General features: G+C 36.3%; 1 protein-coding gene across 1 annotated transcript; it reads right to left on the minus strand.

Moving 5' to 3' along the window:
* Positions 1 to 731: 731 nt before the first annotated feature.
* LOC131242676 (uncharacterized) lies at positions 732 to 11,925 on the minus strand. Its single transcript, XM_058241471.1, has 3 exons — positions 11,708 to 11,925; positions 10,494 to 10,682; positions 732 to 1,199 (listed from the first exon to the last, which is right to left on the minus strand). Exons 2-3 carry the CDS (start codon positions 10,673 to 10,675, stop codon positions 1,013 to 1,015), a joined length of 369 nt encoding a protein of 122 aa, XP_058097454.1. The 5' UTR covers positions 10,676 to 10,682; positions 11,708 to 11,925; the 3' UTR covers positions 732 to 1,012.
* Positions 11,926 to 15,111: the final 3,186 nt, after the last annotated feature.

A 15,111-nucleotide genomic window follows, 5' to 3' on the forward strand; every position in this document is an offset into this window, starting at 1 on the left:
AATTCGGCCATTTCCTTTCTGCTAAACAGTATGCGGAGAACTGGAGCTTTTTTATCTGTAATTACAAATCCTCCATCTCTATTCCTGAGTTGTTATTTGAAGCTGTAAAGATAAGATGATGATAAGAGATGAAACCAAAGAAATTTAAGAGAAGGTAGTTCAATTACTTCAAAAACATCCATCATTCTAGAGCCTTCTATTGAGATAAATAAAAAATCATGTCCAAAAGAAATTGATTTACCCATTACAGTGAGGTTCATAAGCTCAACTTTTTATTCAAAAGGCCTTCAAAATTCAAGCACAGGCCTGAATCTCAGGAGACCCAACTACTTCAGGCCAGCCGCATCTACTGAAAATGACTGACATCATCATTAGTGAGAGCCCAGCTGATTTATGAATCAATCATGAAATTGAAAAAATTCAGCCCACACCTGAGCCTTCTGCAATGAAACCAAAGACAGGTAATTAGGTTGAGCAGAGGCCTCAAAGCCTGGCCCATTGCTAGCCCTGTATGAAGCTCCAGAAGCAGGATGAACCTCTTATCTGAAGCTGAAAATTTGCATTGAACTTGAGCTTCTGAGTTTCCAGAGGGGTTAAAACAGAAACCACAGCACAAATGCATGTTCTTGGGAGTAGTGTTTTTTTTTTCTTCTTCTTTTTCTTTCTTTCTTTCTTTCTTTCTTTCTTCTTTTTTTTTTCCGAAAGGTATTTAGAGTAGATCGAAGAAGCCATTTCAAAACAACCATTTGACTAAAACAGCAGCTGTTCATTTTAAGTGACAGGATGAGTGTGATTTCATCAAATCCAAAGCAATCCGCAAACTGCCAGATTATTGAGAGGCTGTGAAGCTTGTCCTGCTGTATCATTAGGCTTCAATTTTTAGCCAAAAAAAAAAAGAACAAAAATTTTGCAGCTAGGGTGGGAAGGTCAGTGACTCAAATCACTCCCTACAACAAGAAACTGAACAAATGCAAAAGCCAAAAGCAGCTTTCCTGATGGCTGTCAACCGGGCTCAGACATAGTAGCCCGTGAATGTAAACCCTCTTCCCACAATCTCACCGGCACAGAACCAGGCATAGCATTCAAGCCCGAACAGGGCTGCTATGCCGGCATCCTCAACCTTCAGCTCCTGCCTATTCTTCCACAGATGCTTTACGTAATCCAGTTCTTTCCAGAATGACTCGTATCGACCAGGAATGCTGTAAAAATCAATCAATCAGCTCCGCATACATACATTTACATGTCTAATTGTTCAACTTCAACCCTGGAAATCTATTTCAGAATGGAATTCCCACAGAAGCCATGAAAGAAGCATGCAGTTTCTATTTGGAACTTCGGCTCATTGGAGGGGTGGAATATTGCTTTCGGGTCTGTGAGGTGCAACAATCTTTTTTTAGTTTTTGTTTTGAAAGATGACAAGGTGAAACAATCTTGAGATTGATTTATCAAAGATCCCACCAATATTATACAAAATAAATGCACCAGGCTTAATTCCTAAGGATGCTTTTGGTTGCACTAAATATCATGGAATTTCGTGACACTCTGCACCAATTGGACTGATTAAGCAAAAAATTCTTGATATTGTTGCAATCATACGCAGCCTACGCAAGTTTCCAAGTGTTCGAAATATCAGTATCACATTCCTGGGATACAAATACGTATTGGTTATCGCATAGTATATATCATTTGTATCGGGTAATTTATTGCACTTTTTTGGGAAATATGGGGAAACATTGGGGAAATAGTTGGACTTTTTAATGGAACTTCAGGGATTGTTAAAAAAGACCTTAATACACTCTTTTAAATCATAACATCTCAAAAAAGAAGTGCACATGGTAGGTTTCCTTTGTGTAGGGTCCTAAGCTATGTGTTATCTAATTAAACTAATGCAACTATATTCAAATTGAATGCATAACATTTAGAATGTGTGTGTTGATCATTTCATCAAAGACTCCTAAATACTTCGAAATTAGTCTCAATTGACAGCTGGTTGAAGAGAAATTTCAAAAAATAAAAATTCTTAATTCTTAATTAAAAAATAATTTTTATTTTCCAAAAATTAACAATGACTTAACGAATCAGTAGATCAGCCCTCATACATGCTTGATTTCATGTTTGGAGTTCAACATTGCAAGCAATTTGGGAAGTTTTGAATTTTCCCCAATTTCCCCAAATCCGACCGCCTATACTCAAATTTCAAAATCAGAGTATATGTGATGATCATTTCATCAAATACTTCAAAATTAGTCTTCGAAGGAAAATTTTGAAAAAAATATGGAGAACATGAAGAACCAATGGATATTAAAATCAAAGCTTCAACTCCATGATTTTTCATGTAAAACATGGAGAACCAATGGATTTGTAACCATTTCACACTAATTTAACATAATTTCAAAAAAAAGGGGATCGAAAATTGAAAAAGCTCACCGGATCGAACATGTGAGATATATCGACACTACCTGTGTGTTTCATATCGCACAGGTGGGATACAAGATATATCAGGCTGACATCGTCGATATTTAAAACATTGGTTTCAAATAGCGTTTATAGCGTAGCAGTAGCATACACTATGTAGCATAGCGTAAATCCCCTGTAGCATACACTATGTAGCATAGCGTAAATCCCCTGTAGCATACACCACAGCTACGTAGTATGTAGCGTACGTTATAATGTATTTTTTAAAAGTTTTGTTTTAAAAAAAAAAAAAATTGTTTAAAACTCACATCATTAAAAAACCTTAAAATGCAAAGTAAAAAACCAAACCTTTTTATGTTTACTTTCACTCAAAATGGTGGTGATCCTTTGTTAAAGTTGTTGTGAAACTCACACACCAAAAAACCTTTAAAACTAAAAAGAAAAAGGGTTTTGAAATAGGGTTTTCAAAAACCCCTCTTTGTATACATGAAAATATGACATTTGTATTGTACATAATACTCTTAACCTGTGGGATTTATATTTCTTTTCATACTTGTGAGTTGTGACTTGTGGTTTCAATTAGGCATTATTAATTAAAGTGCTTTGCTTAGAAAGTTGTTGATGCAATAATTATTTGATTTGTTTTATAACTTTATATATGTAGATTAGCTTTTGATAAATGCTAATTAATAACTTGTTTGAACATGTTTACACTTGAAATTTTGAAAAAATGAATCATTTGTTAGCCATTTTTATATTTTTTTGCTTCTTTTTACTATTTATTATATTTTCTTATTTTTAAAGTAAAAAATAGAAGTATTGTGTAGATTAAGCTACACACTACGCTATTTACGCTACATGCTACCGAGGGCTGAATGCTACGCAACATGCTATCGCTATTTAAAACACTGAGAATTATCCATTTAGATGGGCTGCGTTTTCAATCAAACAGAAAATTCAACCTCAACTACTTGGATTATCGACATGTGAAGTCGAGAAACAACTAGGCAAATGAATTAGAGAAATTCAGCACACAAGTGTATTTTATTAAGATTGACGTGACGGGAGGTAACTAAGATATCCAACAAAACAACTTTCTTTTATTTTCTTCTTCCAAGGATGTAATATCCAATCAAGTCAATCATATATTATTCTAGCTTCCAACCATCTACCTCCCTCTATTGTATTCTAGGGGCATAATATCCAATTAAGTCAATCCTACTATACTACCTTCCAACTCTCTCCCTCCTCCTCTGTTGTATTCTATGGGCATAATATCCAATTAAGTCAATCCTATATTCGGGTTTCCACCTATAATAACAAGTTTCCTTTATTTTCTTTCTTGGCCACCTCCTTCCTCGTTCCTCTAGCTTCCACCTATATTAACAATCCCTACCCCTCCCTCATTATTCTGGCTTCCACCTATATTAACAATCCCTCCCTCACTATTATGGCTTCCACCAATATATTAACAACTTTCTTTCAGGGGGCGTTTGGCTACAAGGAATTTTAAAAGGGTGTTGTGAATCTGTTTTCACCTATATTAACAATCCCTCCCTCACTATTATGGCTTCCACCAATATATTAACAACTTTCTTTCAGGGGGCGTTTGGATCCCTGGAATTTTAAAAGGGGGTTGTGAATCTGTTTTTGGGAAATATATTGCATGCAAAAGAGATTCTATCTGTGGTGTTTGGGTAATGGGAAAGCTATTTTCGGATATCCAGTTTTTGTGTTTGGATAACTAGAACAAGTTGTTAGGAGAAAAGGCCTTTTCTATCCTTTTCAAAAATATAACTGTTGACGGCTAAGTAATATAATGTGAAAATTGAAATGAGGCAAGTAGTGGAAAGCAGGATAAAAGCAAGATAAAAGCAGGTAAGTATCACATGTGGAAAAGAAAAAAAAAATGGCATATAACACACTATCAACTAAAGAGGGTGTCTCATGCATGCATTTTCTTTTATTCTTCTTCTTCTTTTTCTGATCGGCTGCACACATTATGGAACAATGACCTTAGCACAACAGTGATCCAGGTACCATTGTTGCAGGAGTAAAACTGTATTAGAAGGGTTCCAACCCATGGTTTAGTGGTAGACACAGTTTGTTTCAACATTAAGGTCATGGATTCAAGCCCATGTTACCTTTCAAAAAGAAGAAGAAGAAGTAGTAGAAGAGGCAGAAAAGCATGTGGAGTCCACATGAAACAGTTGCCTTCTGCCTCTTCTACTACTTCTTGGCTCCACATCCTCACCTGAATTAACTGGATAATTCAGAATGCACTCCTTGGCTCCTCAACTCTATAGAGACAGAAACAGTTGCCTCTAACATCATATAGTTCAGGACCTTTTCATAGTAGCCTTCTTCTTCTTTTTTCTTTCCTTGGGGGTTTTTTCACCTTGGAATCCTCAAAAACGGGGATTTCACAAAGAAGACTGACTCTCTTTCTTTTTCCCCCTAATAACAAGATGATCTGTTGACCATATGATTGAGTGTGTCATCGTATTTCTTGAAATTTTAATTTACCTATTGGTACCAATATGTATATTGATTGTATTAACCAAACAATACCGATATGATTACAAATTTTCAAACCTATCCTTGGAAAAAGGTGATATGTTTTTTCCTCCAAACATCTCCTACTGAAACCATTCCCATCATAATCATCATCATCATTGAGACATTCATCATCATGGTAGTCATCATCACCACAGCATCATGATCAACAAGTTCAACAAACACAAGAGAGAGCTGAATCAACTCGACTCAACCACTTCAATAAGAACTTTCGGAGTTTGAGTAAAGTCATAATGTTTTAAACCTTAGTTTTATTGACACAATGATCCAGAATGTTGATTGAATCAATTAACCATGTTCCACGGTTTAATTATTTAATTACAGCAATACAAAAGAACCCTCAGTGATAACATCGGAACTGCTTAACGGTTTTGAAGTTGTCATTATTAGTATATCAAAAAAATTAAAGCGAGAGATTACCATGAAGTTCGTATAAAGTTTTCAAAACCTATTACTTTCACTCCAATATCAAGCGTACCATATGGCATACCATGGTTAGCAAGTCAAAAGCTACATGGACAAATTAACTCTCTCCAAAAAAAAGAGTAGTCATTTTTCACAGTACAAATTAGTCCTGATGAAAGATTTATTAACAAGTTGCAATGAGCAATCAAGGAAGATGTGGGTTGAAAGACCTGGATTATGGTTTCTAAGACCATTCAAGTGGGTCCACATTCTCATGCAAGTGTACAAAATCTAGAAGTAGACCCCAAATGTACTACACATGCTTTAGGCCTTAAAATGTGGTCATTTTCAGTCATTTTGGGGCTTTAGGGGTCTTTTAACAAAATAAAGCAGCATTACCTGTATGGGGGGTTATATTTAAAAAGGGAGGATGTGTGCCTTCTTGTGAGTGTTTGTGCAAGATGTGTTTAGAGGTCTCAAAGTAGGACCTCACGCAAGATGTGGAAGTAAAGACCCGTCCTTAGCTATCCAAAAAGAAAAAGAAAAAGAAAAAGAAAAGTAAAGAAAAAAGGAAAACAACGAAAAAGAAAACAAAACAAAGCAAGGGTGAACAGGCAGAAAGATGATTCACGTGTTAACATATATCCAAGTCATTCAACAGGTGGACCCCAGCATGTATCTTCCATGACTCTGGACCCATAATAAAGATGATCAAATGTTAGCTACTCTTATCTAAGAACCAATTGCATCCGTTCATGTTAGATGAAGGGCACATTTCATATAGGATCTAGGGTCATTCATAGATGGAACCAATCTTAAGATGCTCTAGCCCATAAATCAAGCAAGCCCACTCATTAGGTGGTCACCGATCTGACAAAAAGCATTGAAAACATGTGCCCAATGTTTAGAATACCTTGAGTGATGAGTCGTCCACTGGATCGCTAGAAAAATATTCTATGCATCCTAAGCATGGTGTGCCGTAAAGGCCGTTATGGGGCCGTAAAGGCCGTTACGTAAAGGTAACCGTTGCAACCGTTACACGTTATGGGGTCGTAACGGCCATAATAGCCGTTATGGAAAAAAAATGACCCGTAATTGCTGTTAAAGGCACGTTACATCTCCTATAAAGGCCATAATAGCCTGTAATGGTCTATTACGGGATATATATAGGTTTTTGATACTTTTTAATCAACATTACAGGGCAGATACAGGTTTTTCGAGAGTTTTTTCAATAAATAAAAAAATAAAAAAGAGAGACTGTAACGACTGTTACCGAGCCGTAACAACCGTTATGCCCAGTATCGTAAAGGCAACGGTGGTGGCCGTTACGGCCACTGTTAATGTTATGGAACACCTTGATCCTAAGCGGCTACTAACATGTATGTTTACTAAAATTGAGATGGAAAAATGGAAAAGGGAGGAAAAACGAAGCAAAGGAGAGGGCTGCCACATAGGTAGCAAATGTCTAAAGGGCCTCTAGCTTTCTTTTACTTTAGACGTGCATATCCCTCCCCCTTTTACAAGCAATTTTGCCATTGTTAAAAGTAAAGGGTGAAGTAACTCACTATTCAAAAGAAAAAAAAAAGGGTTAGGTCTCCACTTTGACTCAAGGTTGAATAAAATTGTCTATGCAAAATCACACTATATCTCCTCAATTCTTAAACATTTACAGAAAGGAACCAAGGCTTTACCCAAATATTACCCCTCTATGATCCAACATAGGTTATAGGTCAATGCTGTCAGTTTTCCCATCCATACAGAGAATAATTTATTAGAACCATTCTTGCTAACAGTAAAGGAAGAGCCGATTCGTCTCATTAATGTTCGTATTACCTTCCCACCTTCTCTTTCCTCATCCCCTCTATCTTCACCTACAAAATCACTTTCTTCTTGCCATATTCCACTTCACTCTTTGCCATTCTTAGTCATCAATGTTACCTTCAAAGCTCAACCTCCCTGGACAATGATGCATCACCGCACCAACTGCAACAAGTATCTCTGGCGTAACCGTGCCAATGCTAGGTCAGAACTCAGAACTCTTTCCCCAAGAAACTTACAAGGAAGCAATGGATTATCTAGGTCAAGTCACCGCAGGTTCTAGCTCAATGTTATGAATTTCTTCCCCATGAAACTCTGATACATCATAAATCTATGAATTAGAAGTTCATCTGCTACACTCACCATCCAAGTCATTAAGATGCTTTTTGGGATCCAAGACAGCTTAGAAACTGGAAACTCAACTCTCATTCAATGGGAGTTTCAAAACCAAGCTGACTAGAGATCTACTACATACTCAATGAGAACAAACATTTTTTTTCCATAACGAGAACAACTATATTTTTCCAGGTATTGGATAAACAAATAAATAAATCCTCAAACCTTAAATCGCTCAATCAGAAAACCAGTGCTTATTTGGGATTGTTTTTCCTTTGATGTATTTTCTTCTTTTAATAGTCTTGTCATCCCTTAAAAAGCATCTACTTTCATCAAAGTTAATTTCAGAGAATCTATCATTCATTTGACCAGAAATGTCTTCATCTATGTCTTCTACTCTTCTTCCATCATATATATTCTCAACTACATCCAGCTCATCTACTATTTTATTTTGTCTTAATTCTATAACTGCAGATGGTGAATAGGACATTTGAATATTTTTTATTTCATAATTTACACTAAAGAAAAAGAAAGAGAATAGATAAAATAATAGCCTACAAGTAGTTTATCTAATCCAAAATAAAAGAAAACTAGAGGTCTTTGGGACATGGGTTGCTAATGTGGGAGCCCTCTCCTTTGCCTTTTCCATTTTTTTCTCCATTTTCTGAATTTATTTTTTTTCAATTTCAAAAAGAAATGTTAGTAACTTCTTGGGATGCATAAATATAATTCCAGTGATATATAATAGTGTACTACTCAAGAAAAGGTATTCTAGATGTATGCATAAACATGCCAAAGTGATACACAAGTCAAATCGATGACCACTTGATAAGTGGGCTTGCTTGATTTTTTGGCCCAGGCATCACGATAATGGGTTCCACTTATAAATGACCCTAGATCCCATAGAAAATGCTCCCTTCATCTAAAATGAAGGGATATTGTTAGTATTCCTCTTTCACAAGGACAGCTAACATCAAATCATTGTGATTTTGGGAAATAATACATGCATTGTGTGCGGTGCCTATTGAACAACTTGGATCTTGCACAAACTTCTGCATTGACATGTGTTGAGTATCTTTTTGCATGTACACCCACGCATCGCGCAGGTCCCTACTAGTGCTTGAACATGGCCCAACAACCTGCCTAACCAACTGGACATGTTGCAAGAGCTTTAATATGAGGCCTATCTTAGTCACTGGTATGAAATAAAGTAAAGATATTGCGTATGAACTTATAATCCATTCACCAGTTTGTAGACCACTTACTTGGCTGGTCAAAGTCTGAGGGTTTCTGGGAGTTGGGGGCGCTTGTAGCCACACAGTGACAAAAGTAACTTTTCTTTTCTTTGGTTTTTATGCATTGTATTCAAACAGGTCTAGAATCTATGTAATGAAGGGGTCACATGTATCAGGCATTCGCTTCTCATGCAGTATTTTTATTTTTGGAATCAAGAAACTTGTCAATTCTCAAAAAAAAAAAAAAAGAATAAAAAAAAAAAAGAGCACACCACTTCAAATATCAGGATAAAGATATAAACAGATGAAATAATCAACCATGACCCAAGCCAATAGGCAATAGCAGGTGTCATGGCCTACCATATAAATATAGCCTAGATCAACAAAATCAAGGTGGCACCTCATTTTAAATAGGGGACAAGTATGGAATTGCCAATGGATCTAAGGGGCCGTTTGGCGCATGGTATTAGATGGGATTAGTTGGGATGGAATTGCATTTGGTCCAGTGCCAATTCCACTCAATGTTTGGGAAGACTGGAAAAGCTTGGAATTAGATTAGATGGAATTGCATTAGGTCTTGTGCTAATTCCACTCAATGTTAGCAAGTCGTGTAGCTCCCACCATGATGTGTGGGCTATATCCACACCGTCCACCCATTTTTCGAGATCATTTTAGAGCATGGGCCAAAAAATCAGGTAGATCTAAAGCTCAAGACCCCATCATAGAAAGCAGCGGGGATTAAATACCTACTGTTGAAAACTTCTTTGGGGCAACATAAGTTTTGGATCTGCCTCATATTTAGGCCCGTGCCATAAAATGAGGTTACAAAACAGATGAACGGTTTGGATATAACACGTGTTATTCTCAATAGTTTCTAATGATGATGGGTATATCCATTCAATGTACCACCGTATTACAAATATAGCATTGAATAAAGCTTATCCCATGGTAACAAGGAACAATCCCTGCCATTTGTAATAATTATGTTTTTTGAATCCCATCCCACCTAATCCTTCCCAATACCATGCGCCAAACACCCCTTAAATTTCTTTTTTTGGGAAGACACCCAGCGCTCAACTTTGCCTTTCTTTTTTTTTTTTTCTTTTTTTTAAGAACCTTTACAGTGCGACAATGAAGAAGGAAATTACAGTTGACCATTAATTTTCTAGGGAAGGAAGACATTTGATTTAGAAATTCCATTTCAGAAGGACATCTCCAAGATGATGTAATCAACTCACGTGGTTTTCCTCACCCTATTGGAAAGATGTCTTTGTTCCATTAAAAGGTAGGGCCAAAAAAATGGAAATGAAAATCCACTCAGATTGTCTACTGTCCACTCTTCCCATGCAGTTATTTATGGGATGACCAATGATAAAGCCCCTACTAGTTTGAATTGAAAATCAAGATGCCCTCCAAGAGTAGCAGGTTTCTTTTGGGCGCAAGGAGTCCATAACCCTTACTTTATGCCACCTCAAAAAAAGGTTCCCTATGACCAAACAGGCTCTAAGCTAGTTGAAAATGTGAGAACTTCACTGAAACTAACAGAAGCTTCAACTTGCTTGTCGATAGTGGAATGAAGTGCCACACTTGCAATCATACAGTTGCTTATCATACAGGAAATGCCAAAGGTGATGTACCTTATTAAACCAATTACAATCAAGTGAGTAAGAACGAATCTCAAATCAAGATCGCTGATCGAAGACTAACCTGGCAAGACGAGTGTAAAATAGTTGTTTAGACAGCAGGTTACATTTCTCGACAGTTGGAGGTTCCTGGATGTACTGCTTGTTCTGCTCCAGCAACTGCTTATAGTAAGCAGTTCCATGCTTGGCCACAAACTGTGAAGCTTGAGCAGCCTTGGATTGCAGTTGATGCAACTTTGATGCCATCAGCTCTCTGAATTATGGTGTGCAGCACAAAGAAAAAAAAAAACATTCATTAAAATATTGCATCTTAGCACTGTCAGTAGAAAATAAATAAATAAATTTCACTGACCATGGAATTAATGAGGTTCAAAGCAACCAAAAAAAGCATTTCACAAATCATGAATTTAAAAAGATTCAATCAATCAAAACACTGAGACAACATGAATAATTGCTTTTTCCTCTATCCAATGGAAACAATACACCAACGACGAAACCCCAAACACCTAAACCATCAGCATGTCAACTTAAGAGAAATCAGCATACCATTGCAGAAACAAAGAAGAACTCCAAAACAAATCATTACTAAAACAACCTAAGCTAAAAGCATTTCTCAGCGACACTGATGCCATGGGATATTGGCCACCGAATTGCATTCCACCCAAAAAAAAAAAAAAAAAGAAGAAGAAGAAGTCAAATTGACAACAAAATCTTTGCATTCCCTGACAAAACCCCATTCACATTTCATGAATTCTACAAGTATCAGAATCAATATGAACCCCAAAAACAACATAAAATATCATAATTTCTCAGCTAACGCAATAACATCTCTCTAAATCCCAATCCATCGCACATACCCAAAACGCTTCAGAATCATCAAAATCTCAATTCATAAACATCTTCACAGTCCAGTTCAAGATATAAAAGATACAAACATATCAGATTTCACAGGTTTTACTACTTCAAAAGCAATCCGACCACCAAAAAAAATCGAACACAAAAACAACATTATTCTTTTCGAAAGGTGAAAAACAATATCATTTCTCAGCTATTCATAAGCAAAACCTATCAGCACAGACACCATCAAATGAAAGATTACAAATCGAACACTGCGATGAAAAACCCAAAATTTGATCATCCAAAATCAAGATTCTTACACGGATTGAAACGCAAGAAACGAAAGATCCAACAAAACCAAATCTCAATAGAAGGATGAGAAAACTCGACTTCGATTCTGAATCCAAACCCTAACCCTAAAAAAGAGAGAGATATCAATACCTTCTTCTTTTTCCCCCTTTTGTATTCCTTGATGCCGCGGAAGAATAACAGATGCGATTTACAGAGAGAAGCAGAGCGAGCTGGAGTTGTTGAGTTCACTCCTTTTATCTTCGCTATTTCGCACTCGCAAGGGTAATTTCGTCAACTGCTGGAATTTTTAGGGTTCTTTCGGTGTTTTGGGACGCGGGTTTCTACAGCCCAAAGCTCCATAGGGCCGGCACCAGGACGCGGATTGCATGGTGCGGCACACATCACCAACCTTTTTGTGTGTTGACGTAGCAAAGTTTTGTGGCCCCCTCACCATGATGCGTGTGTTATATCCACACCATCCATCCATTTTGGAGATCAATTTAAGGTAAGATAATAAAAAAATTAGGAAGATCCAAATCTCAAGTGAACCACACTACACAAAGCAGCGGTGACAATGATATCCACCGTTGAAACCTTCCTTATTTGTCATCCAACCTGTTCATATGGTCACCGGGATATTGACTAAGGAAAAACACAAATATCAGCTTCATCCAGAACTTCCGTGCCCCTGAGAAGTTTCCCACAGTAGTCGTTCAATTTCCTATCTAATCTTTAGATTTGAAGATGGTTTAATTTTTAGAACGGATTGGCTACTCCCATGCCACTGGCCAATGGCTAGTGGTCGGTTCTCTGTGGCCCCACCATGATGTATGTGTTTCATCCATGTTATCCATCTATTTTTATATATCATTTTAGGGCATGAGCACAAAAATAAGATATATATCAATCTCAAGTGGACCACGTTACAGGAAACAATGTTCAATCAACACGTCAACCATTAAAAACTTTTTGGAGGTCATAAATGTTTTGGATCAAGCTGATCTTTGTTTTTTCCCTTCATCTAGATCTGTATGACCTAATCAACAAATTAGATGTCAAATAAACAATACAGTGGGCCTTATGAGGATTCTAACAGTGGATATCCAATTACTATTGTTTTCCTATGGTGTGGTTCACCTGAGATCTATACCCATCTCATTTTTGGCGGACCAAAGCCCTAAAATGATTTGTAAAAATAGATCAACAGCATGGATAAAAGACATACTTCATGGTGGGCCTGCAGAGCACCGATCACTAGCAACCGGGCTAGTGGCAGCCCAATGGCAGTGAGAGTAGCCAATCCGTTTCCTTCAATTTTGGGCTGGAAAAATGGATAAACGGCCCAATGAATCCTTACGAGTCCTTACGAGCACTCATGGTGATCTGTACACGTCATCCAAACCCTAAAATGAGATTTGGATATGCTTTAATCTTAGCCTCGTGACATAAAATGAGCTGGAAAAATGGATAAACGGCCTAGATAAGCCACATACATTATGGCGGCCCCACCGAGTTTTCACAGTATCATTTAGTAGGTTATTTACACCATCTTTGTTGTTATCAAATCTACTCAATCAACCAGTTTTGGTGTGCTAATTAAAGTAAATTGCGGGGCACCTAAAATTAGAGTAAATTGTGGGCTTTGAGCTCCCACTATAGAAGTTTTGAATGTAGCTGAGACTTGTGTTTTCCTTTCCTCCTCACCATCGTGAATCACCTTAAAAAGGGATTGGATGACGTGTACAGATCACCACGAGTGCTCGTAAGGATTCAACGGTGGTTCTCTCTCCCTACTATTCCTGTGGTTTTGACCATTTGAGTCTTTGATCTGCTTATTTTTAAAGTTATCAATCCATTGTGGTGGCTTTACAACATCATTGTCAAATATCTCATCAAGTTCTAAAATTTATTATGCCTTTTTTTTTTCTTTTCATCTTTCTATGTTAATTTATGCTTATATATTAGAGTTTTATTAAATACAATATATTTACTTTTAATGGTTTTTTTTTCAACATTTGAAATTTGATAATCAAAATTATTAAGGTTATCTAATGAATGTACACCTTTTGAACTTAGGATCAATTTGGTCATATTTCTCTTAATCAATATGGAGATGAGAAATACAACTTAATGCCTACTTTTAAATTGAACAAATTTATCTCTTTTTCAATTAATGCATTTAAAGTTTTTTATTTCTTGAACATATCAAATACTTCAAAGTTATATGCTTCAAGAAATAAATTCATAATTTTCTAATGGCATCATCAATAAAGGTAACAAAACAAATAAGGCCATCAAGAAATGATATTTTAGTCGGTCCCTATACATCAATGTGAACCAATTTCAACCCGTCCAACTTTGGAGTCCTTTTGACTTTTAAGAAGACAACATCCCTCTATTTACCATAAATACAATCTTTGCAAAAGTTTATATCAATAGATTTCAACCTTATTAGCTTCCATTTCACAAGTAAAACTTTCATCACCTTTTCGTTTAAATGTTTAAGTTTGTGATGACATGTACATGTGTCCACTCTTATTAATGTAATTGTAATGGAACTATTAAAGTCAGAAATTAAGTAAAGAGTGCATTCTTTTTTAACCCGAGTAATTACCGTAGCTATCTTTGTGATCTTCCATGAATCATTAGTGAAATTTTACTAGGTGTCCAGAATATGCAAGCTGGCCAACTGTGATTAATTTTCTTTTCATATTTGGAAGATGCTTAATATCGTTTAGCTTCAGCATTATCCCATTTGACTGATTTATTTGAACGTCCCCCTTTTCAATAATACATCGGGCTTTATCATCTTTTAAATAGACAATCTCAAGATTACCCTACACATATTTATGAAGAACATCCCCACTTGAAGTAGTTGAAAAGAGACACCGTAATCTATTACACAAGAATCATTATGAGTATTGAAAGATGGAATTAAGACATTTAAAATATTTTCTTCAAAGATATTTATAGAATTGTTACCTCCTTGATTATTTTATTTTATTTTTTAAAAGTTTTACAATCTTGCTTAAAGTGCCCCATTTTACCACGAATCCAACAACTATCACCCTTTACTTGTGGATGCTTGCAGGATCAGTTCTTCGTCAATCTCGATTGACTATCATTTTTGTTTCCTTTGTTTGGTCTTCTTTCAATTTCTTCAACATTCACAGCACTGATTGATGTTTTATTCAAATAACCTAATGCTTTCCTTTGAGATTCCTCACTTAGAACAAAGCTTACAACATCATCATACTTTAACTTTGCTAATCTAGTAGAATTACTAGTCTATAAACAAATTATTCCAACTTTATGGTAATCCTAACAAGATTAGAAGAGCTCTAATTTCATCATCAAAATTGGGGCCCACGGACTCTAACTAGCTCATGACTGTTTTGAACTTGTTGAGGTGCCTAGCTACATTTCCATTACTAGACATCTTCATATTAAACAACCTCTTCATCAATTGGACGCAGAGGATTTTTTGTACTTCCCCGTTAGGCCTATCATCATATTCGATGTGGTCTTCTGCTTTAAATGTTTAACGTAACAAA

This window comes from Magnolia sinica, chromosome 4, assembly GCF_029962835.1.
Source record: "Magnolia sinica isolate HGM2019 chromosome 4, MsV1, whole genome shotgun sequence".
Lineage (NCBI taxonomy): Eukaryota > Viridiplantae > Streptophyta > Magnoliopsida > Magnoliales > Magnoliaceae > Magnolia > Magnolia sinica.